Source organism: Passer domesticus, chromosome 7 (genome assembly GCF_036417665.1).
Source record: "Passer domesticus isolate bPasDom1 chromosome 7, bPasDom1.hap1, whole genome shotgun sequence".
Classification (NCBI taxonomy): Eukaryota; Metazoa; Chordata; class Aves; order Passeriformes; family Passeridae; genus Passer; species Passer domesticus.
Window position 1 is genome coordinate 38,786,115 of NC_087480.1, and position 16,616 is coordinate 38,802,730.

At 48.1% G+C, this 16,616-nt stretch overlaps 1 protein-coding gene across 2 annotated transcripts in view; it reads right to left on the minus strand.

Moving 5' to 3' along the window:
- Positions 1-1,436: 1,436 nt before the first annotated feature.
- C7H1orf21 (chromosome 7 C1orf21 homolog) overlaps positions 1,437-16,616 on the minus strand; it is a 106,996-nt gene continuing 91,816 nt past the window's right edge. For both annotated transcript variants that reach the window (XM_064427813.1, XM_064427814.1), the window contains exons 4-6: positions 14,792-14,868; positions 10,999-11,059; positions 1,437-2,210 (exon numbers count right to left, since the gene is read on the minus strand). In XM_064427813.1, coding sequence (XP_064283883.1) covers positions 2,172-2,210; positions 10,999-11,059; positions 14,792-14,868 — 177 coding nt within the window. In that variant the 3' untranslated portion in view covers positions 1,437-2,171. The remainder of the gene's footprint in view (positions 2,211-10,998; positions 11,060-14,791; positions 14,869-16,616) is intronic.

Below are 16,616 nucleotides of genomic sequence, written 5' to 3' on the forward strand. Positions count from 1 at the left end.
AACAGACCCAGCCCCATCACTGCTGCCCTCCTGGGAAAGCTTTCCAAAGGGCTTTGCAGAGAAGGGTTTGAGGGACCAGGCCCCAGGACTCTTTATTAATTAAGGTGTTTTAAATAATTGAAATGCACACTCTCTCGGCTCTCCCAAGCACAGTCACCTGCTCAAGAGGTGACTGTGCTTGGTCAGGTCCTTTCCATAAATTATGGAAAAAAATCATATCCAGGAGGAGAGAGACATCACCTTAAAGAATTCATCACAAAAACCAAAGGCTCCATAGCACTGAGAGATGGCACAGCCCCAGGAACAGCCCTGGCCAGTGCAGCTGCTCAAATGAGCAAGCATTTAGGGAAATCAGAGCTGGCTGGTGGTTTTTGACCATTAATAGGGTACAGCTGAACATGCCATAGAGGACCCTGCCACTGAGCTTTTACAGGGGAAGCTGCTGAAGCTCCTGGGCTGTCTGCATCCTGGAGCACAGCAACCACTGGGCTCAGACTGAGGCAGCCAGGGCCTGGGGAGCCTGCAGAGCTCAGGAATAGCTTCAGCCTTCAGGAAAAGGGTGATTTGCAGCCCCACAGCTGCTGCTTGAAAGCTGCTGCTGCTGGACGGGCTCACAGCCAGCCTTCAGCAGCGACTGCCAGGTCTGTGCCCACTGCCATCCCCAAAAGCCAAGGGTAAATCCAGTGCAGGGATGGCAGCAGATAGAGCTGGGGGTTCCTGGAGATATTCCAGGTACAGCACTGGAGATATTCTAGTACTGGTGGGAAATGAAATCTTCTGATGTGGACTGCCCAGCCCCACTCAGAGCCAACATTCAGGGAAACCTCTTTAGTCAAGAAATCCAGCAGTAACTTAGAGATTTGCAGAGGTCACAGGTGATCTTTGAGGGACCTAGAGCCTTTAGAGGGATCTGATTTTCAGAAAGCCCAGGAAAAATGGCCAATATTTGGGCTGAGTGTCCCACTCAAGTGTCAGCCACATCCTAGGAGATGCTGTTAATGCACCCTCAGTCTGGTGCACACCCATCCCACAAATGAAATCAACACAGTGACAGCAAACTACACTGACAAAGCTCCTCCACTGGGTGCAGTGCAATCCCTGCCCCCATATGGCATCAAAGCTGGAAAAAATATCAGCACAGGTAACAATCTTCTTTGAAATAATAAATACAAAAGCTGTATTTTTTTCCTTTTCTTTTTTTTTAACTCATGACAGCATTTGTTAAAAATATTACATCTGCTTTTGAGAAGGTAATATCCTCTCCATTTAATATGGAAAAATAAACTCTACAGGACACAGAACACATCCCCCCAGTTGGCACAGAGCTGCTTTAAGAGATCAGATCCACGGGACACATCAAGGCAGAGGAGAGGTTTGGTCTTCCTTGTCCCCAGACTCTTAAAACATCGTGTTGTAGGAATGGTAAAAGACAAGAATACATAAAAACAGTAAAATGTTTATTTTCTTAGAAAAAAAGAGATTCAAAATGATTGTGATCACACTCCCATTCGTGCTCAGCAAAGCCAATACTGCAAGCTTAGTCCTTGATTAAGATACCTGTTAAATGAAACCTTTTTTCCTCTTAAAATACAAGTTCCTGCTCCTGTATCACTTCCAGTATTTCAGTGATAACATGCTTTTAATGGATAATAGTTTCTCAGCTTCTTCTCAGCTGAGAAGCAAGGCCTGCCATGGCAAAAACATCCCATCTCCAAAGCTTGGAATCACCAGCACTAACAAGCACTCTGGCCCCACCACGGACGGACACACAGCTCAGGGGTGTTTCTTAGATGCTTGGATGTTCACTTATGGAAGCTTGGTATAACACTACCTCATCTGATAGAAAACAGGCCAGAAGCCTCAATAAAATCAACAACGTCTTTTGGATTAACTTTTAAGGATTTGCTGCGTATCTGGACACAGAAAAAAGTGAGAAGTTGCAACAAGTTTTAACTAGCAGCAACAAAAACAGTTCCTTACGAGTTCTTAGCAATATTCCTCATGTGTTCATTAGGAAACACTGTAACTGAATGGAGCATATAATGTGGAAATGGTCTTCTTCTGTTATGGAGTGCTGTTCACTCGAGCAGACGTCCCAAAGGTTGTATCCAGAAGGCTGGGTTGGATCTATTTACACTGGAGGTGCTCCTGGGGCGAGGGCAGGGCTGGCACTATGTGACATCCTCCTCCTCTGAACAGTAGTCACGACCCTGCAGGGACAAAGGCCAGGCAGTTGGTACTCAGAGAAGCACACAGGAATAAATCCAGGCAACACTTACTGAGAGCAGTTCTCTGAACCTGGGGGGTTTAAACTCACATCTAGTAGAAACCTCAGACACAGGGAATTTGCAGGAAACCAGGATAGGAGGCACTTCCCTTTCTGTCACTATTAATCTCATAAACATCATCCCCCATACAGTGAATTCCAGGGGGGGCTCCAACAAACTGATTTACAAACCAGCTTTATGTAAAGCTCCACCTTGATGGACACAACCCTGAGATTTGTTGTGAAAGGATAATCTCCGAAGCAAAAGCAACAAAGCATGTAATCCTATGAGCAACACAAGGCAGCTGCTGTGAACAGGAATCCCTCATCTGATAACCCCAGCAGAAGTTTAACCCCAGAGCAGAAGATGCCATTTGTATTGAAATTATGCTTGTACTACAGGGGATTCAGCCTAAGCTCCACAAAACATGGATTTCTTTATCAGACCAGTCATGCTGCGCCTTCTATCCCATCCCAAACACAGGTGTGGAGCAGCATCTCTCTGGGTATTCCCCTTGGGATGGCCTGGAGAAGGCACATCCCATCCCTCCCCACCCAGCTCCTGCAGAGCAGCAAGGAAGGACCTGCTGGGAGCCACTGTCCTTGCTGCCCTGCTCCAAACCAGCTGCAGCTGAGCTCTTCAGCACAAACCACCCAGGGGATCTCACATCAAACAAGAGCCTCAAATGCAGGACCCAAAACCTGCACCTCTGGACTATTTCCTATTGTTCTGAGTGCTGGCTGTACCAGCTGAGCACCTGGAGAAGGAGAGCCAGAAAGACACAAAAAAAAAGGGGGGAGATGTTTTGTAGGAGTGATCAGTTGATTTGGGACACACAGCTGGGCTGCACACCTGGAACAAAGGCTCCAAAATGTCTCTGGAGTCCCAGTGCTGATGGTGGGACTGCAGAGCTGGCTTTGCTAGAGCCCAGACCCAGGAATGTGCAGTGCCCTGACAACTCCCTGTGGCCAGCACTGAGAGCAGGAAGGGTTTCCTAAGTAAGTTAAAATATCCCCCAAGAGACTCATCAGCCCAAATTCCAACTCAGACTCTGAAACACTGACCCAGAAAGAAAGGGAAAAAATTACATTTTTTGAACTAAAAGCTGTAACTCAAAAAGAAGGAACACTGAAATTCTTTGCAGTGAAGCACAAATCTCTCAGTTTTTCTCCACATTTGGACAAATCCAGGAGACTGAGCTGGTGGTGACGAAGGCTTTGTCCAAAATGCTTCAGAGCTGTGAGAGGCAGCAGCAGTGACTGAGGGCTGAGCTCAGGGCATTTCCAGCACACCCCTTTACCTGCTCAAGAGGGAGCCCCATGGCCCAGCACTGGTGGCCATCACTGCTATTAAAGCCCCAAGCAGACCCAAATCTGACAGAAGAAAATCCATCCTGCACTTTCCCCCTCCCACTCCTCCTGCTGCTCTCCTGCTTCTGCCAAGTTTGCTCCCTGGCTGCTCAAATGGACACCAAGAACTGCTCCAAACCAATGTGCTGAGCCAGCCCTAGCCATGGCACAGCCACACCACCTCCCAGCAAGGCCTGAAGGCCACCAGGAGCTGGGCTGGTCCTTCCAGACACGTCTCTTCCATCTGCACTCTGCTGGGGATGGGCACACATCTGTACCCTTCTGGTGGCCCGGCCAGCTCAGGTGATCCCAGGCTGCAGTGAGTCCCAGTGGTGCCCAACACAGCTTTGGTGTAAATGTTACACCCCAAATTTTTGTCAGTAACAAGGTCAGCATTGCTCAGGAAGGTCAGAGAAAGAATCAAGTGCCCTGCTGTCACAGCCTTCCCTGCTGCACCAGAAGTCCAAGAGAAGGGGTTGCCACTCCCTGGTCGTAGAGGAAAGGCAGCTTCAGCCACAATTCAGTGAAATACTTTAAAATGTCCATTTTTGGCCTGTTGGTTGTTTCAGAGGCTGTCTGCCAGATGCTGGAGGAGATGATTCCTTGATCAGTGAAAGGCTGCAGGGCTTGAGAGGGGCCTGGGAACACCTCCTGGGAAATGGTCAGCTCAGAGCTGGCAGAAACCACACTGCTCTAGTGGAAGTGTCCCTGCTCGCTGCAGGGGTTGGACCAGGTGGCCTTTAAAGGTCCCTCCAACCCAAACCACTCTCTGATTCTACAATTACACGACTGGCAGTCAAATTCTGTCCAGGGGAGCAGGCTCCTGCATCCAGAGGGGCCAGAGGCACAGAGCAGGTGGCTACTAACAGGAATGTATGGGCCACCCATGGACTAAGGAAGTTGTGGGTTCAATCTGCTGGACTCAATTATTCTCGTGGGTCCCTTCCAATTCTGTGATTTCTGATAAGTTCTAATGATTGAAAGTGTAATGAACTATGTTGAGGAAGATGAGAACTGTACTATGTGCCTCCAAGTCCAGCTAATCCCTGAGGAATCCCATCTCCCACCTCTGCAGTTTCAAAACACAACTGTCAGCTTTTCTGGATGTCCAGAGAACACCATGAGTGTTTCTAAACGAGTGAATTTAAGGTAAATTAAAGAGCAGCCTGATGTTCCTTTCCTGCTGCCTGCACCCAAACCAGAAGGGCTCACCCCCCATCTCTGCCCTTGCAGCACCTCCGAAGTGCTCCCCTCCAGGGGATGCTCATGGTATCCCTTTCATGGAACAAAAAGAAAAAACTGGCAGGAAAAAGGCCTTTTTCCCATTGTGCGGGTGACAGGCCAATAAACAAGCTGGCTCAATGGCCCCTTGTGCCGGAGGACTGTGCCAGGCAGGGGAGGGACCAGGACGAGGACGGAGGGGAGGCAGGGGAGGCAGAGGATGGAGAGAGAGGGCAGCAAGCAGCCCTTTGTGCTGTGGGCTGGCGGGGCTGGGGACACAGTGGCCCTTGGAGGGGCCCGGCTGGGCAGCCCCAGCCCCTTCCCATCAGGCTGCCTTTGTTCACAGCTCTCGGGAAGGACGGGAGGCGGCACCAAATCATTGCATGCTGCGCTGATTTTTGTCCGCTCCTCTTTTCGTTAGGGAAAAATCAATGGAGTCATTAAGAGCAATCCACTTTGCTAATGAGTTTCAGCCTAATCACGGTGCCATGGTTCCCAAGGGCACTCCCTGCATCCCATGAAGGAGCTGCTTTGTGCCCACCCCCTGCTGCCATGCCCGGCATTCCTAACGGGATGCAGGAGCTGCTCCAGCCGTCCTTCCCACGGGCTGGCTGCTCTCCCCCCAGCTCCAGGTGAGGGGATGGTGGAGGAATCCCTGCACACCCACCCAGACCGAGCTGACCCGCAGTGACACCCCCATGGGGATGGCAGCACCGTGTCCCAGGCTCGGGGTTCCCATCAGGGCTCACAGCAACACTTCTTCTCCTTTTTAACCTCATTGTTGCCCAGCAGCATGTTTGCATTGTGATTATTTTTTACAACCACTGTAGCCATGCGGGAGACAGTTTGTGGTGATGGGACCAGTGATGGTTTTCCTCTGGTACAGCTGCCCAGGGTTGTTTTGCCATGGTCCCTTTGGAACCACAAAGCCAGAGGTGCTTCCCCTGTGGGGGTACAATCCCCAGATATAATCCCAGGAATTGCTTGTCAATTGTTCCATTAGCCCTCAGCCTATTTCCTGCAGGGAGGCAGCTGCCTACACACCCTGCCACAGCCTCCAGGAACAGCACACACTTCAAGGAGATAATTCCTCCATATCACTGCACTGCTCCATGCAGGATTCAGAGACAGCAGTTGCTTTTCCAGTCATTTTCCAGGACAGCCATCATCAAGATGGTTTTGCTGGCAAGCAGTATATGGGTAAACTTTTCACAGTCAGCACTTGGTATGTTATAGCTTTTAATTTTTATTTCTGTTTATTTCATGCAAGCTCTGGTAGGACAGGGCCCCTTCAAGGCAATGGACTTGAGCTTGCAGGGCTGAGCCCAGCACCAACTCTGCTCTGAGCCACCCTGTGCAATTCATGGAATCCCAAAAGGGTTTGGGTGGGAAGGGACCTTAAAGCTCATCCAATCCCACCCACTGCCATGGGCAGGGACACCTTCCACTATCCCAGGTTGCTCCAAGCCCCATCCAGCCTGGCCTTGGGCACTTCCAGGGATCCAGGGGCAGCCACAGCTTCTCTGGGCACCCTGTGCCAGGGCCTGCCCACCCTCACAGGGAAGAACTTCTTCCCAGTATCTCATCCAACCCCACCCTCTGGCAGGGGAAAGCCATTCCCCCTTTTCAAATGGTATCCAGGCCCTTGCCCCAAGTCCCTCTCCAGCAATAGGTCTGTCCTTCCTGTGCTGCCACTCTTTTCAGGGAGTATTTGCATGAGTCCATTTATTTGGACCCTATGGAATCAGGGTCCAAATAAATTTGAGATGCTGAAAGAAGAAAAAAAAACCCCAAAGTCTGGAGAAACTTCAGGAGAGACAGGTTAATTCCTCATTGTGTGTTTTACAGCAAATCTTTTTGTGTCCAAATGCAGCATCTGACTAAATCAGTCCTTGATCCATCAGATTGGAGAGAACCCAAGTCATTAATTTAGTTGACTGAATACCAACACAAATGACCTGATACCAGGACATGTTTCTATCTTCTTAATCAGAGCTGATAGCTCAAAATCAGATTTTTCCCACCACAGGAGTGCAGTGATTGTCCCAGACCCAGCTGCAGCCAGTGAAGCCCATTTCTCCTCTGCTGGGCACAGCAGATCTCAGATTTATCCAGCAGCAGCAGAGATCCCTTTAGGAGGACTGTTCAGTCACTCCCTGCCTCCTTCTCTGGTCTCCAAAGCCATATTTCTGTGTATTTCTGCCTTCATCTCTCAGGTCAAGCAAATCACTTGTACTCCTGACCCGCATCTTTCTAATTTACTCTGGGGAATGCTCTCCTCGAGCTTAATTGCTGCTATTACCTGTTGCTCATCCTCCACTGGAATATATTTCTGTGATTTCAGGCTAATTTTCAATGAATGATGATAATGCTGACAGCAGATGAGCTGCCTCCTTCCCAGTGCCTGTCTCTGTTCCATTTCCCCCTGAACTCTGGATCACAGGTGCTTTTTGTCTCCCAAAGCAAAGCCTGTGACTCTATTCCCAATAACCTCAGTGAGTGGGAAGCCCCAGGAGGACTCACTGCAGCTGCTGCCAGATGTTGGGAACATTTCTGAGCCTGCTCTGCCACCACTCAGGGCCTTGTGCTGCACCCAGCTCCTTGTCTTCCCCTCTGCTCTCCTCTCCATGCTCTGCCACAGGTCAGAAAGTGTTTGGACAAGGCTTTTAGGCACGTGGTGGGATGCTTGGGGTTGTGCTGTGAGTTGGACTCCAGGGTCCCTGTGGATCTCTGCCAGCTCAGGATATTCCAACTACATAGTACAGTAACTACAGCTCCCTGTGCTGTCATTGCTCAGCTCTCTCCAGCTGCTCCCAGGCTCCCATCTAACCTCTGACTCTGGCTTCTCATCAGGTCTTGGGAGTATTTTTACTTCAAATTCTGGTGTTTCTGAAAGGACTGGGCTGACTGCAGCAGAACCAGTATCTAAGCCTGTGCTGGAGGCTGACTTCCACATTCTCAGCCAGTCCTACCCCAGCCCTCACCCCAGTATTTCCTCCTCCCAGCAAACCCCTGAATGGCATTACCACCACCACAGGCAGCTCTGTACGTGCCAGTTCAGCTCCAGCTCCTGCAGCAGGGACAGACTCACTCAGAGACAGAGCAGATGTCCCCCTCACAGTGTTTTGACACTGAGTTTTGGGAGACAGAAGCTCCATGCTTCATGACATTCTGTTTTTTATCTTTGGGTGACATTTGCAGGAGGCAGTGGAGCTTTGCAGGGACAGCCAGGAATGCACTGCTGGGGGCAGGACTTCCAGAGAAACTCTCCAGACTGTTTCAATAAGACTTTTTTTGATCTCCAGGACTCACAAATATTTCCTGCTTGCAGCTGACGAAACACCAGCCCATGTTCTTTCCATTTCACACTCTGGCTGCAGGAGTTTTATGAGTTTTATTCCACAGAATGGCTGTGCCAGCTCCAAGCCTCATGCAATGCTCCTGCCCAATGCTCACTTGTCAGAGCTGCTGTTGGGTACTTGTGTCACAGTCATATTTTCTAGAAAAATCCCTTTGCCCAGGATCTTTCTCCTGGGAAGCTGGGAAGCCTCAGAGAAAAAGGAAAACAATATGATCTCATTTGCTTCTCCTCTGTTTTGCTGCTTTGAATGTGGCTGGCGATTGTTTACCCCCAGGTGATTGTTTCATTGGTTTCATGTAAATTGTTTTGACTTAATGGCCAATCAGGGTCAAGCTGTGTTGGGACTCTGGAGAAAGTCATGAGTTTTTCTTTAGTATCTTTAGTATCTTTAGTATCTTTAAGCCTTCTGTCTGTCCCTTTCTGTATTCTTTAGTATAGTTTACCATTCTTTAATACAATATCATAAAATAATAAATTAGCCTTCTGACAACATGGGTCAGATTTATCATTCCTTCCTTCACTGGGAACCCTGCAAGTACACTGCACTTGTATTTGGTGACCCAGCAGCCCTGGGGATCCCAGTGGAGCTGAGCGGGTTCTGCTCCTGGCTGGAGTTTCTGCAGCACAGCCCACGGAGTCTCCATCACCAATCCACCTGGGAACACCACAGGTTTGGGACCTCACCAGTCACAGGCAGCACCCCCCACACATCCACAGACTTTTTCAGCTGCCACTGATACAATCCTTCTAAATGTCTGACTGCTGTCCCCCACCTCCCTGGAGAAGGGACTGAAAATGCTGTTTAAGGATCAGACAAAACCCCTTACATTTTCCAATCTTTTTTGGCATTTGTGTCAACACCTAGGAAAAAAATGCGTTCTGAGCAAAGATGAATTAAAAACCCCAAAACTTCTCTAATGAAGACTGTTTCCTCAGGCACAGGAGGTCCCCAGGGAACACAAATCCCACATTCAGCTGCACATTAACTCCTGCCAATCCCATCAGCTGTCAGCAACTGGATCTCTTTGACAGATAAACTGTGGATTTCCTCTGAACAGACAATCTCCTGATCCCCAAGATAAATTATCCCCAGGATAGATTAGCCCTGGAGATCACCTGGGAATATCTCAAAGGGGATTCAAGCACAGGAGGCAGGGTCAGCTGCACCTCAGCTGGGGAATAAGGGTGTTAGTGCCCTGCCACAGACCTCGGGAACAAAAATTAACCAAAATTCATAATGAGATATGGCCTGATGGCATTGTCTGGTCTGCAGATAAGATACATCTTTGGAAAATTCCATTTTACTGGAGATTCTGTGCTCAACATTCTGGAAGGTGATGATGTCCAGGAAAAGCAATCTGAATATTCACAGGGTGAATGCATTTATTCAAAGGAGATATAGCTGCACTATGGATATGTAGAAATTCTACCTTTAAATGCATTAGGTTACATAAAATCTTACCCCTGTGAAACACTGGGTACATAAATATTCTTCTCAGGAATCTATGACTCCTCACTTTTACTCTTCCCCTTTATGGCTTCTTTTGTTTTCATAATTTTTATTCTTTAAGAGGAAAGTAACAAATATATTGCTTGGGACAAATAGAAGATGCACCCACTGCAGCACTCTGACTCCTAGGAGCAGGAGTGTTGGAAAAAAAGGCAGAAGTCCAGAGCCATGCAAGTAAAAATCTCCCTTCTACTCTACAACCAACATGACAACTTAATGGAATAGAACAGAAAAGAACAGAAGAACAGACTAGACTAGGCTAGAAGTATTTCAGTAGGAGGGGACCTACAATCATCAACTGCCTGAGCACTTCAGGGCTGACCAGAAATTACAGCGTGTTGTTAGGGGCATTGTCCAAAAGTCTCCTGAACACTGACAGGCCTGGGGCATCCAGCAGCTATCTGGGAAGCTTGTTCCAGTGTCTGACTTCCCTTTCCACAAAGGAATGCTTCCTCATACCCAGTCTGAAACTGGGAGTACAAATTAGCACTCAGTGTACTGCTGATTAGCAATCAGCACTCAGTACAAATGAGTTCCTCGGTGTACTGCTACTGAGGAAGCAAATATTTAATACAAAGTATTAAAAAAAGATGCATGACTCCCAAATAGGCAGTGTAAAGAATAAAGTGGTGTGTGAACATCAGCTCCCCCATCTCCCTCAGCCACTCCCAGGATGAGCTGTGCTCCAGCTCCTTCACTGCTGCCTCACAAAGAAGCCAAGCGTGTCATTTAAAAGCTTTCTGAAACACACAAAAGCTGCTCTCAGGACAGCTGAGATATGCAAAGAATTATTCATCCTCTCCTTCAAAACATCTCCAGCACCATTATTTCACTGGCACAGCCCTGGGGCAGGGTTACCCACACTTACAGCCACAACCAGTGGCTATTTTGAGAATATTCAGCAAGAATTCCTGAGGTATCCCAGCATGAACATTCCAGCTGTCTCCCAATGAGATGAAAGTTCAACTCAGCAATGACTAAAATCTCACTGTGCTCTTCCCATTTACCCAGCATGGACATCCTGAACATCTGAGTTAGCCTGCCATGAATCCCAGACTGGTGACATTCCCACAAAACAAAGGATTCTCTCAGCACTTCTGGCAAACTCTTCACCTTCCTGGTCTTCTTTGCACTTGAACTGTCTAACCAAGGAGCTGGAAGGGAAATCTTGGGCCAGACCCCTCCAAATCATGGAGAACAGAGAGAGCTGCAGCAGGCAGGTCACTGTCCTCCCCTTGAAGCTGTGCCCACCCCCGAGGGAGACTGGATGCTCTCATTACTGTGCCTTACCTTTTCAATCTTTTCATCAAGCATTCTGAAGAATTCTTGTTGGCTTTCGGAGATGTGCATGCTGGAAGGCAAAGGAACAGTGTCAGTACCAACAGGATTTCTTCCATTACATAACAGCCCAGGGATGTTGAGGGGCTCAGCTGTCAGTTTCCACCACTGTGGAAAATAAATCGCTTTACACTTTCATCTACAATGTCAATTTTTAATCTTCCCCCCCCCCCTGTTTTTTGTTTGCCCATGAAAAATCACTGCATTTAGTTCTGTGTACATGTGCAGCACTTGGGGTGGTATTTGGGATCCACACACATGCAGAGGAGACTGTTCCCTTTTCCAGGCTGACTGCAGGAAGCTGATAGCACAGAACCTCTCCCTCTGACAGGAAGAGTGGCAGCCCCCTCTCCTTCAGGAGGTTTTCCAGGACTGCCAACCTCACCACCATAGAATGAGACACCCACAACGTGAGGTTAAAGACTGTCCTCTTGTCCTGCCACTTGTTATGGGGGAGAAGAGACTGACAACTGCTACAGCCTCCTGTCAGGAGTTGTGCAGAGCCACAAGGTCCCCCCTGAGCCTCCTTTTCTCCAGGCTGAGCCCCTTTCCAGCTCCCTCAAACACTCCTGGTGCTCCAGACCCTTCACTTCTACTAATTCTTCAGCACAAAGAGGCTCATTGATATGATTTTGCATTAGTAAAGAGGACTGGAAAACACTCTTTTTTCATTGTCTACAAAACACTGATGGTCACACAAGACCACAGGTCCTTCCCCATGGGGAACATGCAAGCTAAAAACACAGAAAGGATGAGGAGACAAGGGTGAGGATGGATGGCAGGTGGTATTTGGGGTGTTTATTTATGCCTAGGGGATGGCAGGTGGTATTTGGGGTGTTTATCTATGCTAGGGGATGGCCAGAGCCTCCCCCCTGCAGGAGTAACCCCCTCCAGGAAGCTGAGGCTGGAGCATCCTCTGGCCCAGCAGCAGGGAGGAGCACTGGGCTCACAGGCAGCTGGGGAAATGTGCCAGGGACTCCATGTGCAACACAAAAAGATGCAAAAAGGGGAGGATGGGGACCGGAGCCAGCGGTGACAATGATGCCAAACGGTCAGAAGGACACACAGCTCTTGGAGATTTTCCCCCAGCACAGAAAGCTGGCTTGGCTTGCTGAATTCCCACCCATCCCCTCTTCCTCAGAGTGATCCTTTCAGCTGTAGTGAGTTCATGCTCTCCCTAAGTGCCCAACAACGGGCTGCACTTCCCCACAAAGCTCAGCATTGAGCCCTCCCCGCTATGGGCTGGATGTATACAAAGATCTGCTTATGTGGGACATAAATGGAGCTCAGTTCACACCAGGAGGGCTCAGAAATGGCATTAAAACCTAAAGCTGGTGATTCACCAGCAGGAACAATTCACCTTTCAGTGGTTGAGGGAGTTCCTGTCCCCAGCTGTCTGCCTGTTCCTCAGGTTCCCACCTCCACCTCAGATGGGGAAGAGATGTTTTTTTTGGGACAGCTGACCCCATCACCTGCATATTCAGGTGCTTTGCAGAGGGTTTTAGGGCAGTGCAGCCTTTTATGAGTGGGCAAGTGCTTGAAAAATAATCTTGCCTTTACAACATCATAAATTCAGTTTCTAATAAAATGAGATAATACTGTACTGACTCACCCCAACCATAATTCATAAGAGAACTAAAAGAAGGCAGAGGGAAAAAAAGGAGTATTGTATAGTCATATCCCTGAAAGTTCCCACAGGATAACCCTACAGATCTGGTCTAGTGGAAGGTGTCCCTGCCCATGGCAGGGAGGTTGGGTTAGCTGATTTTTCATGTGCCAACCCAAAGCATTGTGAGAGTTTGTGTTTTGGCAGGGTAAAAGTGGTGTGAAATAACCACTTTCATTTGATACTTCAGGCTGCTGTCACTCCCTGAGTCACGGACCTGTCCCAGGGTACTTGGTGGGTGTGTTTGATCATTCAAGGTGTCAGGGGTGAGTTTGGTGATGAACAGACAGGGCAAGTGCCTGTGAGGTTGGGGCAGGGTGCAGGGGGAGCCCTGAAGGTGTGGCAGGTACCAGGACTGGGTGTAAAGAGGAAGGACCAACCCTTCTCCCTCTGCCAAAGACCCCCATAAAGCTACTGCTGGCTCCCCACAGCCCCTGGTTTTAAAGTCCAGGGCTCTGGATGGAAAAATCTAATTCCTCCTGCAGGGGGAAGAGCCCTCACAATCTTACTCTTCAGTTGACATCAAAATATTGTAAAATAATTGTAAAGTACCAAATTTATAATTTGGTAGTTAGTCCATGTTTTGTTTAGAAGTATCATCCATTGTACCAGAACAGTACTGTAAGATGCATCTAATGATCCATCTATTAATCTCTGCTCTTCCAGCTAAGTAGACCTTTTCCACCCAATGACACCCCACCCTGCAGTCAGAATTGTCATGGTTTTTAGATGACAAACCTTAAAAAAGAAAAAAAAATTTGTACATTATAACAGCTGTCTGCTGGCTTGGCAATTAGCAGTTCAAACATGTGGCCACTTTATGAACAGAAATGCTGTGGTAGGTTGGGCAAACAGCAGAGCCCTGGGCAAACACTGGGGATCTACCCAACAACCTTATGTTACATTCTGCACCTCTCTGGGAACTTTCCTTATTTCTGCAGGTCTGTGACAGAAATATATATCTCTGTCAATGCAATGTAAAAAATGGGCTTTTTGGTCAGTTCTGATTTCTGTAGGGACTTTTCAAATTGGAGTTTTATGAAGGAATGGAAGCCATGGCCCTGTGCAATTCCTCTGCTGTGGATGTTCCAAAAGATGACCCAATGAAAGAACAGCTCTTTTTTATCCCAGAGTAATTAACCTCATGTAAGAGCATCTTAAATACATCTCTGACCCTGCTGGGAAGGACTGAGCCACAGTAATGAAGCACAGCATTGCTGAAGAGTGCTTCTACCTCCACCTCCCTACCATGAATTTCTTTGCAATTGCATCCAAAGCACTTGGCTTTTCCCTTTGAAAAGAGGCTGAATTACACTGTCAGCTGATTAGGAAACAGCTGAAGCTCCCAGACTTGAAATAGTGTTCAAGCCAATTGATAGGCAGCAAGTTTTAAGTTAGTAAGTGCCCTGAGGGCAGGGCACAAGGAACAGCATTTCCACTGCTGTTCAAAACCCAAATCACAAACCTTCATCACTTGTTCTTCATGAACCCGGTATGTGGCTCTGTGCAATCAGTTATTCCTCAGCCAATTAGTGATTAAAATGTTACAATGAGTTAGAAAAGAAATGAGTTACTACTATCAATAACCAGCTCTGCCACAAGAGGCAAATATTTCATGTAACACTGACTGACCCCAGGCAGAGCATGGGCACAGAACTGCCAACCAAGCAGCTACAGAACAACTTTCATTTTAACAACCTGACCATTCCCAGTTCCACCCTGAACAGCTGCTAATCTAAACCAGGAGCTAGCAAAAACCCAGCTGTATTTAGGAATACCAGTGGATATAGAGAAGTTTGTTCTGTGTAAGTTGTATAGAAAGCTGAGAAATAGCACAGGCTCTTCTGTTTGGCACAATAGGATGCATCTCACCTTTCTTCAAGTCCTGCATCTTTGCTGTGCAAAGGAGTGGATGCTTCCCAGCCTTGGGACACAGGTGATCTTACCTCTAGCACTCAACTCAGCGTGACTTTAGGGCTGCTGGGTCATTAGATCTTTGCCCAGGCAGTGATTGTGAACCTCACGGACACAGCTTGTGTTTATTTGTATTATGATTTAAACAACAAAAACTGAACTTACTTTGCTCTGGGTTGATGTACTAATCCTGGGATCTCTTTATTAGATTTAAGTCTTGCGTTTGAACTGGCACTTTTTTCCTGAAAGACACAAAGAGCACACAACAGCATCAGTATTTATTAAGCACACAAGGGTGACAGGCATTTGTCATCAGGGTGTCACACTCGGCTGGGTCCAGGCTCAACCGAATGAGAAAAGCTCAGCAAAAATGAAATTAGAGGTAACACAAGAGATGAAATAACCCCAGGTGGGCAATTTTTAAACACCCTGGGCTCAGTGGCATGTGGAATTGCCTCTGGGTCACTGGATGAAATCCAGGGATCAAACTCCATGCTGGCTGGTAACTCTCCAGTGGTCCATGGAAAATGGGGGGTGCTCATATAAATCAATAACAGCACCAGGCTCCACCTCCCCCAGAGCAAGGCAAAGCACTGGGAAGGCAGTGCCAGAGTCACCCACACCCCCAGGCTGGCTCAGAGCAGAGTGGGGAAGCATCAGCATCAAGGAACTGTCTGCAGGAGGAAGCACGTGTCAGATGTGCCAGGGAAGAGCAGCAACTGCTCAGCCACAAAACTGGGCACAAGGAGCCCAAAGAAGCAAGTCAGCTCTGATGATCCCAAAAATAAGGATGTGGGGCTGCTGGAGACAGTCCAGAGAAGGCCACAGAGATGCGCCAAGGGCTGGAGCCCCTCTGCTCTGGAGACAGGCTGGGAGAGCTGGGGGTGTTCACCTGGAGAAGGCTCCAGGGAGACATTACAGCTCCTTGCAGTGCCTAAAGGGGCTCCAGGAGAGCTGGAGAGGGACCTGGGACAAGGGATGGAGGGAAAAGACAAGGGGAAATGGCTTCCACTGCCAGAGGGCAGGGATAGATGGGATACTGGGAAGGAATTGTTCCCTGGGAGGGTGGGCAGGCCCTGGCACAGGGTGCCCAGAGCAGCTGTGGCTGCCCCTGGATCCCTGGCAGTGTCCAAGGCCAGGTTGGACAGGGCTTGGAGCAACCTGGGACAGTGGAAGGTGTCCCTGCCCATGGCAGGGGGTGGCACTGAATCAGGTTTAAGGTTCCTTCCAAGCCAAACAGGTCTGTGTTTATAGACAAGAACAGAACACTGTCCTTTGCAGAGGACCAGAACCATTAAAAACTTATTTAAAAAGGCCTGGGAAGGGAGACCTGAGAGCCAGCACTGCTTGGTGAGACCTCCTCATCATGTCATGAGCTTCTGCAACCCAAAACTTAGTGCACACACATATCTATTCTCTCCAAAAGCCTTCAGAGGGATACAGCCCCTTCCAGATCCTCCCGGTGCCATGTGTTAGGGAAAGCTGCTGGGGCAGATGGGAGAGGTCTGAGTCAAATCTTAGAGCTCACCAGCTCCACAAATCCCTCCTTATTTCTCAGGCACGTCACACCCATGGCAATTTAAGAAACATAAACCCAAGAATCAGTGTTTTTGTGGTAATTTCAGTGGTTTTATTTAGCCTTATTTAGTCTTTGTATGTCTGAATCACACAAGATTTTGGAAAGGGCTACTAAATCACTGAATAAAAAAAAAAAAAGAAGGCTGTCTAGCAGTTAATATTTTAATGAATAATTATACAAGGGCTGTAAACATCAACTGCCTCAGCATATTTAACACTGTTTAATGCATATCTTCTAATCCTCCTAACCAGGGAACAGTGCCTTGCATGAAAATAGCAGTGAGAGAGAAACAAGCCCTTCTTCCAGCCTTAACAAGGGTGTCTGTGTTTGCAGCCACTGCCTGCTCAGGATCCTGTGATATCACGCCAGAGCAGCAGAACAAAAAACAAAATCACTTTTTTCAAAGCATCT